Consider the following 19,252-nt stretch of genomic DNA (forward strand, 5'->3'; position numbering starts at 1 on the left):
CCAGTATTTATGCTGCAGTAGTTTATGTGTCGGGGGGCTAGGGTCAGTCTGTTACATCTGGAGTATTTCTCTTGTCTTATCCGGTGTCCTGTGTGAATTTAAATATGCTCTCTCTAATTCTCTCTTTCTCTCTTTCTGTCTTTCTCTCGGAGGACCTGAGCCCTAGGACCATGCCTCAGGACTACCTGGTATGATGACTCCTTGCTGTCCCCAGTCCACCTGGCCGTGCTGCTGCTCCAGTTTCAACTGTTCTGCCTGCGGCTATGGAACCCTGACCTGTTCACCGGACGTGCTTGTTGCACCCTCGACAACTACTATGATTATTATTATTTGACCATGCTGGTCATTTATGAACATTTTAACATCTTGACCATGTTCTGTTATAATATCCACCCTGCACAGCCAGAAGAGGACTGGCCACCCCTCATAGCCTGGTTCCTCTCTAGGTTTCTTCCTAGGTTTTTGGCCTTTCTAGGGAGTTTTTCCTAGGGAGTTTTTCCTAGCCACCGTGCTTCTTTCACATGCATTGCTTGCTGTTTGGGGTTTTAGGCTGGGTTTCTGTACAGCACTTTGAGATATCAGCTGATGTACGAAGGGCTATATAAATAAATTTGATTTGATTGGCACACATACACAATCCGTGTCTCAATTGTCTCAAGGCTTAACAATCCTTCTTTAACCTGTCTCCTCCCCTTCATCTACACTGATTGAAGTGGATTTAACAAGTGACATCAATAAGGGATCATAGCTTTCACCTGGATTCACCTGGTCAGTCTATGTCATGGAAAAAGCAGGTGTGCTTAATGTTTTGTAAACTCAGTATATAGTAATAGTATATAGTATTACTGTACCTCCATGATACTGATATAGTAGGAGAAGGGGTGACTACAGTTGATATATTATATATAGTAATAGTATATAGTAGTACTGTACCTCCATGATACTGATATAGAAGGAGAAGGGGTGACTACAGTTGATATATTATATATAGTAATAGTATATAGTAGTACTGTACCTCCATGATACTGGTATAGTAGGAGAAGGGGTGACTACAGTTGATATATTATATATAGTAATAGTATATAGTAGTACTGTACCTCCATGATACTGATATAGTAGGAGAATGTGACTACAGTTGATATATTATATATAGTAATAGTATATAGTATTACTGTACCTCCATGATACTGATATAGTAGGAGAATGGGTGACTACAGTGGATATATTATATATAGTAATAGTATATAGTATTACTGTACCTCCATGATACTGATATAGTAGGAGAAGGGGTGACTACAGTGGATATATTATATATAGTAATAGTATATAGTATTACTGTACCTCCATGATACTGATATAGTAGGAGAAGGGGTGACTACAGTGGATATATTATATATAGTAATAGTATATAGTATTACTGTACCTCCATGATACTGATATAGTAGGAGAACGGGGTGACTACAGTGGATATATTATATATAGTAATAGTATATAGTATTACTGTACCTCCATGATACTGATATAGTAGGAGAACGGGGTGATGCGGAGGCCTTTCACCATGATGTCAGACAGGTGGTAGGGGTAGAGCATCAGGTGATCTCGGCTGTACTTCAGCAGCTCCTCATAGTACTTCCTCTCATCCTTCCTCACGTGTCTCACTGGACAGACAGGGGGGAGAGGACAGAGACAGATCAGATAGGGACAGGGGGGAGAGGACAGAGACAGATCAGATAAGGACTGATAAGGACAGACACTGATCAGACAGGGACAGGGGTATGAAGACAGACACTGTGATCAGATAGGGAGACACTGCAATCAGATAGGGACAGGGGTATGAAGACAGACACTGCGATCAGATAGGGACAGGGGTATGAAGACAGACACTGCGATCAGATAGGGACAGGGGTATGAAGACAGACACTGCGATCAGATAGGGACAGGGGTATGAAGACAGACACTGCGATCAGATAGGGACAGGGGTATGAAGACAGACACTGCGATCAGATAGGGACAGGGGTATGAAGACAGACACTGCGATCAGATAGGGACAGGGGTATGAAGACAGACACTGCGATCAGATAGGGACAGGGGTATGAAGACAGACACTGCGATCAGATAGGGACAGGGGTATGAAGACAGACACTGCGATCAGATAGGGACAGGGGTATGAAGACAGACACTGTGATCAGATAGGGACAGGGGTATGAAGACAGACACTGTGATCAGATAGGGACAGGGGTATGAAGACAGACACTGATCAGATAGGGAGAGACTGCGATCAGATAGGGACAGGGGTATGAAGACAGACACTGCGATCAGATAGGGACAGGGGTATGAAGACAGACACTGCGATCAGATAGGGACAGGGGTATGAAGACAGACACTGCGATCAGATAGGGACAGGGGTATGAAGACAGACACTGCGATCAGATAGGGACAGGGGTATGAAGACAGACACTGCGATCAGATAGGGACAGGGGTATGAAGACAGACACTGTGATCAGATAGGGACAGGGGTATGAAGACAGACACTGTGATCAGATAGGGAGACACTGTGATCAGATAGGGAGAGGGGTATGAAGACAGACACTGCGATCAGATAGGGACAGGGGTATGAAGACAGACACTGCGATCAGATAGGGACAGGGGTATGAAGACAGACACTGCGATCAGATAGGGACAGGGGTATGAAGACAGACACTGCGATCAGATAGGGACAGGGGTATGAAGACAGACACTGCGATCAGATAGAGACAGGGGTATGAAGACAGACACTGCGATCAGATAGAGACAGGGGTATGAAGGCAGACACTGCGATCAGATAGGGACAGGGGTATGAAGACAGACACTGCGATCAGATAGGGACAGGGGTATGAAGACAGACACTGCGATCAGATAGGGACAGGGGTATGAAGACAGACACTGCGATCAGATAGAGACAGGGGTATGAAGACAGACACTGCGATCAGATAGAGACAGGGGTATGAAGACAGACACTGCGATCAGATAGAGACAGGGGTATGAAGACAGACACTGCGATCAGATAGGGACAGGGGTATGAAGACAGACACTGCGATCAGATAGGGACAGAGGTATGAAGACAGACACTGCGATCAGATAGGGACAGGGGTATGAAGACAGACACTGCGATCAGATAGGGACAGGGGTATGAAGACAGACACTGCGATCAGATAGGGACAGGGGTATGAAGACAGACACTGCGATCAGATAGGGACAGGGGTATGAAGACAGACACTGCGATCAGATAGGGACAGGGGTATGAAGACAGACACTGCGATCAGATAGGGACAGGGGTATGAAGACAGACACTGCGATCAGATAGGGACAGGGGTATGAAGACAGACACTGCGATCAGATAGGGACAGGGGTATGAAGACAGACACTGCGATCAGATAGGGACAGGGGTATGAAGACAGACACTGCGATCAGATAGGGACAGGGGTATGAAGACAGACACTGATCAGATAGGGACAGGGGTATGAAGACAGACACTGCGATCAGATAGGGACAGGGGTATGAAGACAGACACTGCGATCAGATAGGGACAGGGGTATGAAGACAGACACTGCGATCAGATAGGGACAGGGGTATGAAGACAGACACTGCGATCAGATAGGGACAGGGGTATGAAGACAGACACTGCGATCAGATAGGGACAGGGGTATGAAGACAGACACTGCGATCAGATAGAGACAGGGGTATGAAGACAGACACTGCGATCAGATAGGGACAGGGGTATGAAGACAGACACTGCGATCAGATAGGGACAGGGGTATGAAGACAGACACTGCGATCAGATAGGGACAGGGGTATGAAGACAGACACTGCGATCAGATAGGGACAGGGGTATGAAGACAGACACTGCGATCAGATAGGGACAGGGGTATGAAGACAGACACTGCGATCAGATAGGGACAGGGGTATGAAGACAGACACTGCGATCAGATAGGGACAGGGGTATGAAGACAGACACTGCGATCAGATAGGGACAGGGGTATGAAGACAGACACTGCGATCAGATAGGGACAGGGGTATGAAGACAGACACTGCGATCAGATAGGGACAGGGGTATGAAGACAGACACTGCGATCAGATAGGGACAGGGGTATGAAGACAGACACTGCGATCAGATAGGGACAGGGGTATGAAGACAGACACTGCGATCAGATAGGGACAGGGGTATGAAGACAGACACTGTGATCAGATATGGACAGGGGTATGAAGACAGACACTGATCAGATAGGGATGAGACAAGACACTGCGATCAGATAGGGACAGGGGTATGAAGACAGACACTGCGATCAGATAGGGACAGGGGTATGAAGACAGACACTGCGATCAGATAGGGACAGGGGTATGAAGACAGACACTGCGATCAGATAGGGACAGGGGTATGAAGACAGACACTGCGATCAGATAGGGACAGGGGTATGAAGACAGACACTGCGATCAGATAGGGACAGGGGTATGAAGACAGACACTGTGATCAGATAGGGACAGGGGTATGAAGACAGACACTGTGATCAGATAGGGGGGAGAAGACACTGTGATCAGATAGGGAGAGGGGTATGAAGACAGACACTGCGATCAGATAGGGACAGGGGTATGAAGACAGACACTGCGATCAGATAGGGACAGGGGTATGAAGACAGACACTGCGATCAGATAGGGACAGGGGTATGAAGACAGACACTGCGATCAGATAGGGACAGGGGTATGAAGACAGACACTGCGATCAGATAGAGACAGGGGTATGAAGACAGACACTGCGATCAGATAGAGACAGGGGTATGAAGGCAGACACTGCGATCAGATAGGGACAGGGGTATGAAGACAGACACTGCGATCAGATAGGGACAGGGGTATGAAGACAGACACTGCGATCAGATAGGGACAGGGGTATGAAGACAGACACTGCGATCAGATAGGGACAGGGGTATGAAGACAGACACTGCGATCAGATAGGGACAGGGGTATGAAGACAGACACTGCGATCAGATAGGGACAGGGGTATGAAGACAGACACTGCGATCAGATAGGGACAGGGGTATGAAGACAGACACTGCGATCAGATAGGGACAGGGGTATGAAGACAGACACTGCGATCAGATAGGGACAGGGGTATGAAGACAGACACTGCGATCAGATAGGGACAGGGGTATGAAGACAGACACTGCGATCAGATAGGGACAGGGGTATGAAGACAGACACTGCGATCAGATAGGGACAGGGGTATGAAGACAGACACTGCGATCAGATAGGGACAGGGGTATGAAGACAGACACTGCGATCAGATAGGGACAGGGGTATGAAGACAGACACTGCGATCAGATAGGGACAGGGGTATGAAGACAGACACTGCGATCAGATAGGGACAGGGGTATGAAGACAGACACTGCGATCAGATAGGGACAGGGGTATGAAGACAGACACTGCGATCAGATAGGGACAGGGGTATGAAGACAGACACTGCGATCAGATAGGGACAGGGGTATGAAGACAGACACTGCGATCAGATAGGGACAGGGGTATGAAGACAGACACTGCGATCAGATAGGGACAGGGGTATGAAGACAGACACTGCGATCAGATAGAGACAGGGGTATGAAGACAGACACTGCGATCAGATAGGGACAGGGGTATGAAGACAGACACTGCGATCAGATAGAGACAGGGGTATGAAGACAGACACTGCGATCAGATAGGGACAGGGGTATGAAGACAGACACTGCGATCAGATAGGGACAGGGGTATGAAGACAGACACTGCGATCAGATAGGGACAGGGGTATGAAGACAGACACTGCGATCAGATAGGGACAGGGGTATGAAGACAGACACTGCGATCAGATAGGGACAGGGGTATGAAGACAGACACTGCGATCAGATAGGGACAGGGGTATGAAGACAGACACTGCGATCAGATAGGGACAGGGGTATGAAGACAGACACTGCGATCAGATAGGGACAGGGGTATGAAGACAGACACTGCGATCAGATAGGGACAGGGGTATGAAGACAGACACTGCGATCAGATAGGGACAGGGGTATGAAGACAGACACTGCGATCAGATAGGGACAGGGGTATGAAGACAGACACTGCGATCAGATAGGGACAGGGGTATGAAGACAGACACTGCGATCAGATAGGGACAGGGGTATGAAGACAGACACTGCGATCAGATAGGGACAGGGGTATGAAGACAGACACTGCGATCAGATAGGGACAGGGGTATGAAGACAGACACTGCGATCAGATAGGGACAGGGGTATGAAGACAGACACTGCGATCAGATAGGGACAGGGGTATGAAGACAGACACTGCGATCAGATAGGGACAGGGGTATGAAGACAGACACTGTGATCAGATAGGGACAGGGGTATGAAGACAGACACTGCGATCAGATAGGGACAGGGGTATGAAGACAGACACTGCGATCAGATAGGGACAGGGGTATGAAGACAGACACTGCGATCAGATAGGGACAGGGGTATGAAGACAGACACTGCGATCAGATAGGGACAGGGGTATGAAGACAGACACTGCGATCAGATAGGGACAGGGGTATGAAGACAGACACTGCGATCAGATAGGGACAGGGGTATGAAGACAGACACTGCGATCAGATAGGGACAGGGGTATGAAGACAGACACTGCGATCAGATAGGGACAGGGGTATGAAGACAGACACTGCGATCAGATAGGGACAGGGGTATGAAGACAGACACTGCGATCAGATAGGGACAGGGGTATGAAGACAGACACTGCGATCAGATAGGGACAGGGGTATGAAGACAGACACTGCGATCAGATAGGGACAGGGGTATGAAGACAGACACTGCGATCAGATAGGGACAGGGGTATGAAGACAGACACTGCGATCAGATAGGGACAGGGGTATGAAGACAGACACTGCGATCAGATAGGGACAGGGGTATGAAGACAGACACTGCGATCAGATAGGGACAGGGGTATGAAGACAGACACTGCGATCAGATAGGGACAGGGGTATGAAGACAGACACTGCGATCAGATAGGGACAGGGGTATGAAGACAGACACTGCGATCAGATAGGGACAGGGGTATGAAGACAGACACTGCGATCAGATAGGGACAGGGGTATGAAGACAGACCCTGCGATCAGATAGGGACAGGGGTATGAAGACAGACACTGCGATCAGATAGGGACAGGGGTATGAAGACAGACACTGCGATCAGATAGGGACAGGGGTATGAAGACAGACACTGCGATCAGATAGGGACAGGGGTATGAAGACAGACACTGCGATCAGATAGGGACAGGGGTATGAAGACAGACACTGCGATCAGATAGGGACAGGGGTATGAAGACAGACACTGCGATCAGATAGGGACAGGGGTATGAAGACAGACACTGCGATCAGATAGGGACAGGGGTATGAAGACAGACACTGCGATCAGATAGGGACAGGGGTATGAAGACAGACACTGCGATCAGATAGGGACAGGGGTATGAAGACAGACACTGCGATCAGATAGGGACAGGGGTATGAAGACAGACACTGCGATCAGATAGGGACAGGGGTATGAAGACAGACACTGCGATCAGATAGAGACAGGGGTATGAAGACAGACACTGCGATCAGATAGGGACAGGGGTATGAAGACAGACACTGCGATCAGATAGGGAAAGACGGCGGTGTTTTAGAAATAACAGCGACCACGCAGGATATTAAAATCACCACTCTGACTCTCAGTGGGTGTGTCCCACTGTCAGCCTATCAGAACTGTCCCTGCTCATTTAAAAGAATAACACAATGGAGTTTTATTTTTGAAGAACAAGGCTCATTAAGCTCTCCAGTTTCATGTTTGGATCCAAAGCAGTGAGATGTTTTACTGTAAGTAGAGGAATCCTGGGTCTGTGGTTCATTAGGTCTACTGACAACTTTTTTTTTTTTAACAATGACAACAGCAGGTGCTTTCAGATACATAGGGTCCCATAATAAATGTGCTGTAAGTACTGAGCAATAAAATGATTTATGATTGGTTATAATTGGCCTTCAGAAAGTATTCACACATTGACTTTTTCCACAATGGTCATGAAATTTTATTTGATTGAAACCATACTAAGGTTTTTCATATATAATATAATGACAAGTTTACACTTCCTCTATGGCAAAGATATTTCTATGGGTCTTCCCTTTCATCTGTGTTAGTTAGCTAGTTACTGGCTAGCTAGGTCTTTATATGTGTTAGCTAGTTACTGGCTAGCTAGGTCTTTATATGTGTTAGCTAGTTACTGGCTAGCTAGGTCTTTATATGTGTTAGCTAGTTACTGGCTAGCTAGGTCTTCATCTGTGTTAGCTAGCTAGTTACTGGCTAGCTAGGGCTTCATCTGTCTGGTCTTAGCTAGTTACTGGCTAGCTAGGTCTTCATCTGTCTGCTGTTAGCTAGTTACTGGCTAGCTAGGTCTTTATCTGTGTTAGCTAGTTACTGGCTAGCTAGGTCTTTATCTGTGTTAGCTAGTTACTGGCTAGCTAGGTCTTTATGTCTGGTGTTAGCTAGTTAATGGCTAGCTAGGTCTTCATCTGGGTCTGGTGTTAGCTAGTTACTGGCTAGCTAGGTCTTCATCTGGGTCTGGTGTTAGCTAGTTACTGGCTAGCTAGGTCTTCATCTGTCTGGTGTTAGCTAGTTACTGGCTAGCTAGGTCTTCATCTGTCTGGTGTTAGCTAGTTACTGGCTAGCTAGGTCTTCATCTGTCTGGTGTTAGCTAGTTACTGGCTAGCTAGGTCTTCATCTGTCTGGTGTTAGCTAGTTACTGGCTAGCCATGTCTTCATCTGTCTGGTGTTAGCTAGTTACTGGCTAGCTAGGTCTTCATCTGTCTGGTGTTAGCTAGTTACTGGCTAGCTAGGTCTTCAGCTGTCTGGTGTTAGCTAGTTACTGGCTAGCTAGGTCTTCATCTGTCTGGTGTTAGCTAGTTACTGGCTAGCTAGGTCTTTATGTCTGGTGTTAGCTAGTTACTGGCTAGCTAGGTCTTCATCTGTGTTAGTTAGCTAGTTACTGGCTAACTAGGTCTTTATCTGTGTTAGCTAGTTACTGGCTAGCTAGGTCTTTATCTGTGTTAGCTAGTTACTGGCTAGCTAGGTCTTTATGTCTGGTGTTAGCTAGTTACTGGCTAGTTAGGTCTTCATGTCTGGTATTAGCTAGTTACTGGCTAGCTAGGTCTTCATCTGTCTGGTGTTAGCTAGTTACAGGCTAGCTAGGTCTTCATCTGTCTGGTGTTAGCTAGTTACAGGCTAGCTAGGTCTTCATCTGTGTTAGTTAGCTAGTTACTGGCTAGCTAGGTCTTCATCTGTCTGGTGTTAGCTAGTTACAGGCTAGCTAGGTCTTCATCTGTGTTAGTTAGCTAGTTACTGGCTAACTAGGTCTTTATCTGTGTTAGCTAGTTACTGGCTAGCTAGGTCTTTATCTGTGTTAGCTAGTTACTGGCTAGCTAGGTCTTTATGTCTGGTGTTAGCTAGTTACAGGCTAGCTAGGTCTTCATCTGTGTTAGTTAGCTAGTTACTGGCTAGCTAGGTCTTCATCTGTCTGGTGTTAGCTAGTTACAGGCTAGCTAGGTCTTCATCTGTCTGGTGTTCGCTACACGTACGCTACGGTCACAAGACGCAGTCTTCCTTACTGTCCGTAGAATTTATAACCAAACAGCTGGAGGCAGGGCTTTCTCCTATAGAGCTCAATTTTTATGGAATGGTCTGCCTATCCATGTGAGAAACGCAGACTCTGTCTCGACTTAAGTCGTTATTGAAGATTCATCTTTCAGTAGGTCCTATGATTGAGTGTAGTCTGGCCCAGGAGTGTGAATGTGAACGGAAAGGCTCTGGAGCAACGAACCTCCCTTGCTGTCTCTGCCTGGCCGGTTCCCCTCTCTCCACTGGGATTCTCTGCCTCTAACCCTATTACAGGGGCTGAGTCACTGGCTTACTGGTGTTCTTCCATGCCGTCCCTAGGAGGGGTGCGTCACTTGAGTGGGTTGAGTCACTGACGTGGTCTTCCTGTCTGGGTTGGTGCCCCCCCCTTGGGTTGTGCCGTGGCGGAGATCTTTGTGGGCTATACTCGGCCTTGTCTTAGGATGGTAAGTTGGTGGTTGAAGACATACCTCTAGTGGTGTGGGGGCTGTGCTTTGGCAAAGTGGGTGGGGTTATATCCTTCCTGATTGGCCCTGTCCGGGGGGTTTCATCGGATGGGGCCACAGTGTCTCCTGACCCCTCCTGTCTCAGCCTCCAGTATTTATGCTGCAATAGTTTATGTGTCGGGGGGCTAGGGTCAGTCTGTTATATCTGGAGTATTTCTCATGTCTTATCCAGTGTCCTGTGTGAATTTAAATATGCTCTCTCTAATTCTCTCAGAAGAAGACTGGCCACCCCACATAGCCTGGTTCCTCTCTAGGTTTCTTCCTAGGTTCTGGCCTTTCTAGGGAGTTTTTCCTAGCCACCGTGCTTCTACATCTGCATTGCTTGCTGTTTGGGGTTTTAGGCTGGGTTTCTGTACAGCACTTTGTGACATCAGCTGATGTAAAAAGATAAATACATTTGATTGATTGATTAGCCACAATAGTGGACTTTGCGGTTAACCTTCAAAATAAAAGTATATCATAATTCTACTATTTGTATTCATTTGCATCACTGTCAATGACATAATTTTATTTTGAAGGCAAAACGCAAATTCTACTATTGTGCCTAATCCTTATTGTGGCTAGCTTCACAACACAACCCGGTCCAGTCGAGCCTCACTAGCCAGATGAAGCTAGCTGGCTGCTTATAACGTTAGCTTAAGGGCAACAGGGTTAAGTAGCTGGCTAGCTATTTCTTTTCATGAACTGAAGTTCAATTTCAATAGGTGAACAACAATTCTTATAAGGATTCCTAAAACAAGGATTCCTAAATTATTGCTAAGAATAATGAACATGACTGCAGTTTCTACTGGTCATTGTTTTCAGGCTGGTTGTATTGGAGTTAGCTAAGTAACAAGCTAAAGCTAGCTTCCCCAGAAGTTGCGGTCAAACAAATGATGCTTTATTACCAACGCGGTATTGTAAACATCGTTCGTGGCCGGTGTTTGCAGACTTTTTTGTACTGCTTTGACAGTGCTACTGTATCTTCTTTGACACGCAAAGACCCAAACAGCGTTCCATAGTATGTATGTCATGAAGCTAATAGCAGTGACGCTATTACCGCGTAACTCCAGTAGGGCAACATCTGAAAAATAGCGCACTTGGTAGTGTTAACCGGTGCTCGACCAGTCGGCGAAAGCCAACATCACCCACGACAGAGAACGGTTATCGTCAAGGGCAATGAATTCCATTATCTTGGCGTTAATGGATTTCGCCTTTGAGTTGTCTCGCTGAAATGTTCTTACTCTTTCAAATGACTGCTGGACTTGTTGACTGCTCGATCCACACAGCAGACATTGTGGGCGAGGTTAGGAATGCTGTGGTGCACGTGTAGCGCAAAATTTTACGTGGCGTCATTACGTCATGAACCTACGTTATATTAGGTATGCACGTCAGCTTTGACATCGGTTTTGCACATCGGGCGTTAAACTAGACACCGGCCGATACCGATGTTGGCATTTTTAGCTAATGTCGGCCGATTCTAATATGTTCACCGATATATCGTGCATCCCTAGTATTTTGTGTAGATCGATTACAATTTTTTTTTTTATGAAATCCATTTTAATCCCACTTTGTAACACAACAAAATCTGGAAAATGTCAAGGGGTGTGAAAACTTTCTGTGCTTGCCCTGAAATGAGGGGTGGATATTGTAGTCTACAACATAGTTATTCTGACAAGCCTGAGACTTCCATGCATTCCACTCCTCCCACGCTGACCCCTCCCACGCTGACTCCTCCCACGCTGACTCCTCCCACGCTGACTCACCTAGGTTATTGCGGAACCTCAGCTGGTTGCGGATACTGTACAGCTGCACGTGTTTTTCATATTCACGCTGCGAGTTCCCAACACTCTGGAAATGAAAACAGGACATTTAGATGCATTAATATACAAATAAATAAAATAAAAATCACATTTTATTTGTCACATGCCCCGAATACAACAAGTGTAGACCATACCGTAAAATGCTTACTTAGGAGTCCATTCCCAACAATGCAGTTAAAAGACAATTAACAAATAGATAAAAAGATAATAGTAACACTGTATACAGACTAATATACACGGAGTACCTGGACCGAGTCAGTGTTCTGGGGTACGAGGTCGTTGGGGTGATTGATTGAGGTAATTTGCATATGTAGGTTTGGTTAGGTTATTGGTTGATTGAAATACTATGTACATGTCGGTAGGGGGTGAAAAGCAGACCGTCCAGGTAGCCGTTTAATTAGCTGTTCAGCAGTCTGATGGCTTGGGGGTAGAAGCTGTTCAGCAGTCTGATGGCTTGGGGGTAGAAGCTGTTCAGCAGTCTGATGGCTTGGGGGTAAGAAGCTGTTCAGCAGTCTGATGGCTTGGGGGTAGAAGCTGTTCAGCAGTCTGATGGCTTGGGGGGTAGAAGCTGTTCAGCAGTCTGATGGCTTGGGGGGTAGAAGCTGTTCAGCAGTCTGATGGCTTGGGGGTAGAAGCTGTTCAGCAGTCTGGTGGCTTGGGGGTAGAAGCTGTTCAGCAGTCTGATGGCTTGGGGGGTAGAAGCTGTTCAGCAGTCTGATGGCTTGGGGGTAGAAGCTGTTCAGCAGTCTGATGGCTTGGGGGTAGAAGCTGTTCAGCAGTCTGATGGCTTGGGGGTAGAAGCTGTTCAGCAGTCTGATGGCTTGGGGGTAGAAGCTGTTCAGCAGTCTGATGGCTTGGGGGTAGAAGCTGTTCAGCAGTCTGATGGCTTGGGGGTAGAAGCTGTTCAGCAGTCTGATGGCTTGGGGGTAGAAGCTGTTCAGCAGTCTGATGGCTTGGGGGTAGAAGCTGTTCAGCAGTCTGATGGCTTGGGGGGTAGAAGCTGTTCAGCAGTCTGATGGCTTGGGGGGTAGAAGCTGTTCAGCAGTCTGATGGCTTGGGGGTAGAAGCTGTTCAGCAGTCTGATGGCTTGGGGGTAGAAGCTGTTCAGCAGTCTGATGGCTTGGGGTAGAAGCTGTTCAGCAGTCTGATGGCTTGGGGGTAGAAGCTGTTCAGCAGTCTGATGGCTTGGGGGTAGAAGCTGTTCAGCAGTCTGATGGCTTGGGGGTAGAAGCTGTTCAGCAGTCTGATGGCTTGGGGGTAGAAGCTGTTCATCAGTCTGATGGCTTGGGGGGTAGAAGCTGTTCAGGAGTCTTATGGCTGGGGGTAGAAGCTGTTCATCAGTCTTATGGCTTGGGGGGTAGAAGCTGTTTAGAAGCCTCTTGGACCTAGACTTGGTGCTCCGGTACCGCTTGCCTTGTGGTAGCAGGGAGAACAGCCTATGACTAGGGTGGCTGGAGTCTTTGACCATATTTAGGACCTTCCTCTGACACCGCCTGGTATAGAGGTCCTGGATGGCAGGGAGCTCTGCCCAGTACATCAGTGATGTACTGGGCCGTAAGCACTACCCTCTGTACAGTAACATACACAGTAACTCAGTAAGTATTAAAGCCTACAGAAAGGTCATGTAGAGGTGATTGAATACTGCATTATAGAGCTTGCATATTAAACACAATGCATTCAATCTCATTTATACCGCTGCTCTAAAATAAAAAATAAAAGATGTCTCTGACATCTTGGCATAGTAGCTCAACGCTTATGATGCGGTGGGATTTATTAACGATATGTAGTAGTGATGAATAGATCATTCCCTGTATTATAACAATTTCTTTGCTGATCAAAAAACATTTCGAGTAACCCTAGTTGCTTGACATGGTAGATAATAGATAACACAATACAGCTCATTTTCATTCGACCGCTAGCTGATAGCTGTTTAGCTATAATCGTGACATTACGCCACCTGTCAAAACTCATGTGATTAAGAATGCGCTGCTACACCAAGATAGGCAGCCAGCTAGTTAGGTAATGGAGATGATGCTTTCAGGTGCTACACCAAGCTAGGCAGCCAGCTAGTTAGGTAATGGAGCGGTGCTCTGATGATGCTTTCAGGTGCTACACCAAGATAGGCAGCCAGCTAGTTAGGTAATGGAGATGATGCTTTCAGGTGATACACCAAGCTAGGCAGCCAGCTCGTTAGGTAATGGAGATGATGCTTTCAGGTGCTACACCAAGCTAGGCAGCCAGCTCGTTAGGTAATGGAGATGATGCTTTCAGGTGCTACACCAAGCTAGGCAGCCAGCTAGTTAGGTAATGGAGATGATGCTTTCAGGTGCTACACCAAGCTAGGCAGCCAGCTCGTTAGGTAATGGAGATGATGCTTTCAGGTGCTACACCAAGCTAGGCAGCCAGCTAGTTAGGTAATGGAGATGATGCTTTCAGGTGCTACACCAAGCTAGGCAGCCAGCTAGTTAGGTAATGGAGATGATGCTTTCAGGTGCTACACCAAGCTAGGCAGCCAGCTCGTTAGGTAATGGAGCGGTGTTCTAATGATGCTTTCAGGTGAATGACAAAACCACTGTCGTTGCAGTAATGAACGGACGGGAGAAAAGTTAACTGACAAGATGTAAGCTAGTTAGCTAGCTGTGGAATAGCTTTTTAGCTAGCTAGATCAGGGGTTCCCAAACGTTTAGTTGTTTTGGTGGTTTTTTTGCGTTAACACTACACAGCTGATACAAATAACCAAAGCTTGATGATGAGTTGGGTTATTTGAATCAGCTGTGTGGTGCTAGGGGAGAAAACCAAAAGGTCTGGGAAACCCTGAGCTAGATCACATACCTGTTTGACATTTGCTGGTAGCTTGTTCCACGGATAATTCTGCCTGATGTGGAATTCCACGTCCGTGTTCATTGCTAGCTAGTTTGAATCGGGATCCACGAAACGAACAGCAGCGGGTTTTTTTTGGCAAGTCCAAGATGACTATACGCGCCGAAACATATATATATATTAAAATAAATAAAAAATGTATACAGTAACTTGATAATCCGAATGTTTCCGAGCTGAATAGAGCAAATTTTTCCTTTTCAATAAATGTCCACTTCCGTGTTGTATTTCGGAACGATCGTTCGTCACTTCCGTCCGAGGCGGAACCAGCTGAAACATGGCGGCTGATGTGAACACTGACAGAATGATTACTGCATCAAACTCACTACCGTTTCTTGTTAAATATGTAAGGAAGACAATCACACGGTTGTCTCCATTCCAACAATTTATACTCGACCTTGTAAAATACATGTCCTGTATTATTTCTTACATAGAGTATAGTGGTCATATAAACTGTCTACCTAGTGGCTACAACTGTCAAACTATGACCTGTCCACATTAAACTGGTCTGACAAGGTCTAATTGAGAAATGTTTTATTTTTATAAAAACGTATTAGATATAAATAAAGCATTTACATCTTATTGGGGAAAACTCAAAAAAATGTGTTTTAGATGCATGCCAGCAAAGTCACTACACAACATTAAACAATATATGAATTGCACTTTAATGGTGACAAACGGTGCCCACAAAACTGTTAGGGCCTCTACATAAAGCTGCCTCAACAGCAGAGCTTCATTTTTAGTAACAAGGAGTGAATCCTTACCACTGCTACACCTGGCTCGCAGCGGAGCCTTGTCTGGCAGTGAAACAGTTCATTCAGCCTCATTTACTGCCTTTAAAAAAACATAGCTGATATGGCTGACTTGTTAAACAAATGTGGTTTCTACTGACAATTGAAATGTACAAACTATGGCATAAGAGAATGACGAGCGGATAAGAGGCAATCTGTAATTTCAATTAAAACAATGAGTGAGCTAGGACGGACGTAGTCAATATAACTATTTGTTCAGCACTTTTAAAATTTACAGCGACATAATTCAGAATGGGCCGTTCTTACAGTATTCTCCCTGTACACCAAGTCAGAACCGGAGGATAAATAAATGGGGCATATACAGTGAATTCGGAAAGTATTCAGACCCCTTGACGTTTTCCACATTTTGTTACATTACAGCCTTATTCTAAATGTATTGCTTAAATTGCTTCACCGTAGGGATGGTGCCAGGTTTCCTCCAGACATTCAGGCCAAAGAGTTAAATCTTGGTTTCATCAGACCAGAGAATCTTGTTTCTCATGGTCTGAGAGTGTTGCCTTTTGGCAAACTCATAGCAGGCTGTCGTGTGCCGTTTACTGAGAAGTGGCTTCCGTCTGGCCACTCTACCATAAAGGCCTGATTGGTGGAGGGCTGCAGAGATGGTTGCCCTTCTGGAAGGTTCTCCCATTTCCAGAGAGGAACTCTGGAGCTCTGTCAGAGTGACCATCGGGTTCTTGGTCACCTCCCTGACCAAGGCCCTCCTCCCCTGATTGCTCAGTTTGGCCGGACGGCCAGCTCTAGGAAGAGTCTTGGTGGTTCCAAACTTCTTCCATTTAAGAATGATGGAGGCCACTGTGTTCTTGAGGACCTTCAATACTGCAGACATTTTGGGGTTTTACCACAGGTGGACTCCAATCAAGTTGTAGAAACATCGCAAGGATGATTAATGGAAACAGGATGCGCCTGAGCTCAATTTCGAGTGTCATGGCAACGGGTCTGAATATTTATGTAAATAAGGTTTTTCTGTTTTTGTGGTTTTATACATATGCCAAAATATATTCAAAAATGTTTTTGCTTTGTCATTGTGGGGTATTGTGTGTAGATTGATAAGGATTTTTATTTTATTTTATTCATTTTAGAATAAGGCTGTAACATAACAAAATGTGGGAAAAGTCAAAGGGTCTGAATACTTTCCATAAGCAAAGTTGGTCAAATATGACAATGCTATTTGCATTTCACAACATATATCCCAGTTTTCATACTGTAAAAATGAATGAGATAAATCAACTGTCTGAAATGCCTGGACTGTGAGTCAACCTTGCCACTGGCTTTCAGTGGGATTAGACACCGTTCTTGGAGAGCTCAAAGATCAGCATCTGCACCTTAACTCACTTGGGTTACGGCCCAAATGGCACCCTATTCCTTATATGGACCATTAGTGCAATACTTTAGATCAGAATCCTATTGGCCAATTGTGACGAAGGCCTCAAGTCACTTGGTAACCAACCAGTATAAACAGTGTTGGGGTACAGCTCAGAGTCACATGGCAAGGAGCCGAGCACACAGCACTCTGACGACAACTAGCTGCCTAGTAGCTGACATCTCAATTTTGTTATTCAATCTCTCTGTTTTCCTCCCCATATGCTGTAAATCAAACGTGACAGTAACTCATCTCAATGCCTCAGGAGTTTTAGGGGAGGTGGGGGAAGGGGAATGGGCCTAACAAGTTGTACGCTGCTGTCCTAGAGATAAATGTATGATCCAAATGGAACCCTATTCCCAACATAGTGCACTACTTTAGGACAGGACACATAGGGAAAGATCCAGCTATGGGAAAAGGACAGCATTCTAATTATATAGATGAGTTGAGGTGGAGATAGATGATGTAAGAAGGAGGAGATAATAATAATTATAATTATAATAATAATAACAACAAAACAACATCTGGTCTGCCACTTTGCATCCTGCTTTTAATAAGTGTCATCAAATCAAATGTTATTCTTATTTAATTTTGCAAACGTTTCATAAACAACAGGTGTAGACTAACAGTGAAATGCATAAGGGCCCTTCCCAACAATGCAGAGAGACAGAAAAAATAGAAAATAAAAAAGACTAAATGAGTACCGAGTCCATGTGCAGGGGTACGAGGTAACGGGACGGGTACTGAGTTCATGTGCAGGGGGTACGAGGTAACGGGTACTGAGTCCATGTGCAGGGGTACGAGGTAACGGGTACTGAGTCCATGTGCAGGGGGTACGAGGTAACGGGTACCGAGTCCATGTGCAGGGGTACGAGGTAACGGGTACCGAGTCCATGTGCAGGGGTACGAGGTAACGGGTACCGAGTCCATGTGCAGGGGTACGAGGTAACGGGTACCGAGTCCATGTGCAGGGGTACGAGGTAACGGGTACTGAGTCCATGTGCAGGGGTACGAGGTAACGGGTACCGAGTCCATGTGCAGGGATACGAGGTAACGGGTACCGAGTCCATGTGCAGGGGTACGAGGTAACGGGTACTGAGTCCATGTGCAGGGGTACGAGGTAACGGGTACTGAGTCCATGTGCAGGGGTACGAGGTAACGGGTACCGAGTCCATGTGCAGGGGTACGATGTAACGGGTACCGAGTCCATGTGCAGGGGTACGAGGTAACGAGTACCGAGTCCATGTGCAAAGGTACGAGGTAACGGGTACCGAGTCCATGTGCAGGGGTACGATGTAACGGGACGGGTAACGAGTCCATGTGCAGGGGTACGATGTAACGGGACGGGTAACGAGTCCATGTGCAGGGGTACGAGGTAATTGAGGTAGATACTGTATGTACAGTACCAGTCAAAAGTTTGGACACACCTACTCATTCAAGGTTTTTTCTTTATTTTTACTATTTTCTACATTGTAGAAAAGTAGTGAAGACATCAAAACTATGAAATAACACATATGGAATCATGAAGTAACCAAAAAAGTGTTAAACAAATCAAAATTCTAATCAAAAATCAAAAGTCCATTCTACGTAGACACGGGACCTTCTAGGAGGGAACGTGGCCATGAACCACTCGAGTTTTTCCGGATTCTGAGCTTGGCCAGTTTATTCTCCAGTGATTGTACGTTCGCCAATAGAACGGAGGGTAGAGGCGGATTATTTCTTCACCAACATATTCTCGTCACGATGTCGACCTCTCTTACGCCGTCATTTCATGCTTCGAGAAGCTTTTTTTGCAGGAGAACATTTTGTTTTGCCCTGATAACGAATCTGTATTGAAATATTTGCTAGTCGTTCTCTTTCACAATAGATTTAAAAAAAAGAAGATATATTGAGTAATGGATTGGATGAAGGAGTGGAGTGCTATCTGAGGATGTGGTTCAGTGAACCTCTTATGAAAAAACTTCACTGACACCAGATGGCTGCTGTTGGCTCCTAGAGCTAATGCCTTTGGCTCGGTAGGCTAAAGCAGTCTGATGGCGTGTAGGAAACTGGATGGCCTGGGTTTGAAACCCTGTTGGTCACAGATTTGTATTTATTATGGATCCCCATTATTCCTACCAAGGCAGCGGCTACTCGTCCTGGGGTTTATTAACGATATCATAACCGCCATCGATAAAAGATTGTACTGTGCAGCCGTCTTCAGGCTTT

At 46.1% G+C, this 19,252-nt stretch overlaps 1 protein-coding gene across 2 annotated transcripts in view; it reads right to left on the reverse strand.

Annotated features, from left to right (window-relative positions):
• LOC123732431 (protein FAM91A1-like) overlaps positions 1–15,092 on the reverse strand; it is a 35,732-nt gene extending 20,640 nt beyond the window's left edge. Inside the window, exons 1-3 of one of the 2 annotated variants that reach the window (XM_045711563.1) lie at positions 14,828–15,092; positions 11,939–12,023; positions 1,507–1,658 (exon numbers count right to left, since the gene is read on the reverse strand). In XM_045711563.1, the coding sequence (XP_045567519.1) occupies positions 1,507–1,658; positions 11,939–12,023; positions 14,828–14,899 (309 nt within the window). In that variant the 5' untranslated portion in view covers positions 14,900–15,092. Of the gene's footprint in view, positions 1–1,506; positions 1,659–11,938; positions 12,024–12,240; positions 12,442–14,827 lie in introns of those variants that run through there. The other variant, XM_045711565.1, reaches the window with a different exon arrangement.
• Positions 15,093–19,252: the final 4,160 nt, after the last annotated feature.

Source organism: Salmo salar, unplaced genomic scaffold (assembly GCF_905237065.1).
Source record: "Salmo salar unplaced genomic scaffold, Ssal_v3.1, whole genome shotgun sequence".
Lineage (NCBI taxonomy): Eukaryota > Metazoa > Chordata > Actinopteri > Salmoniformes > Salmonidae > Salmo > Salmo salar.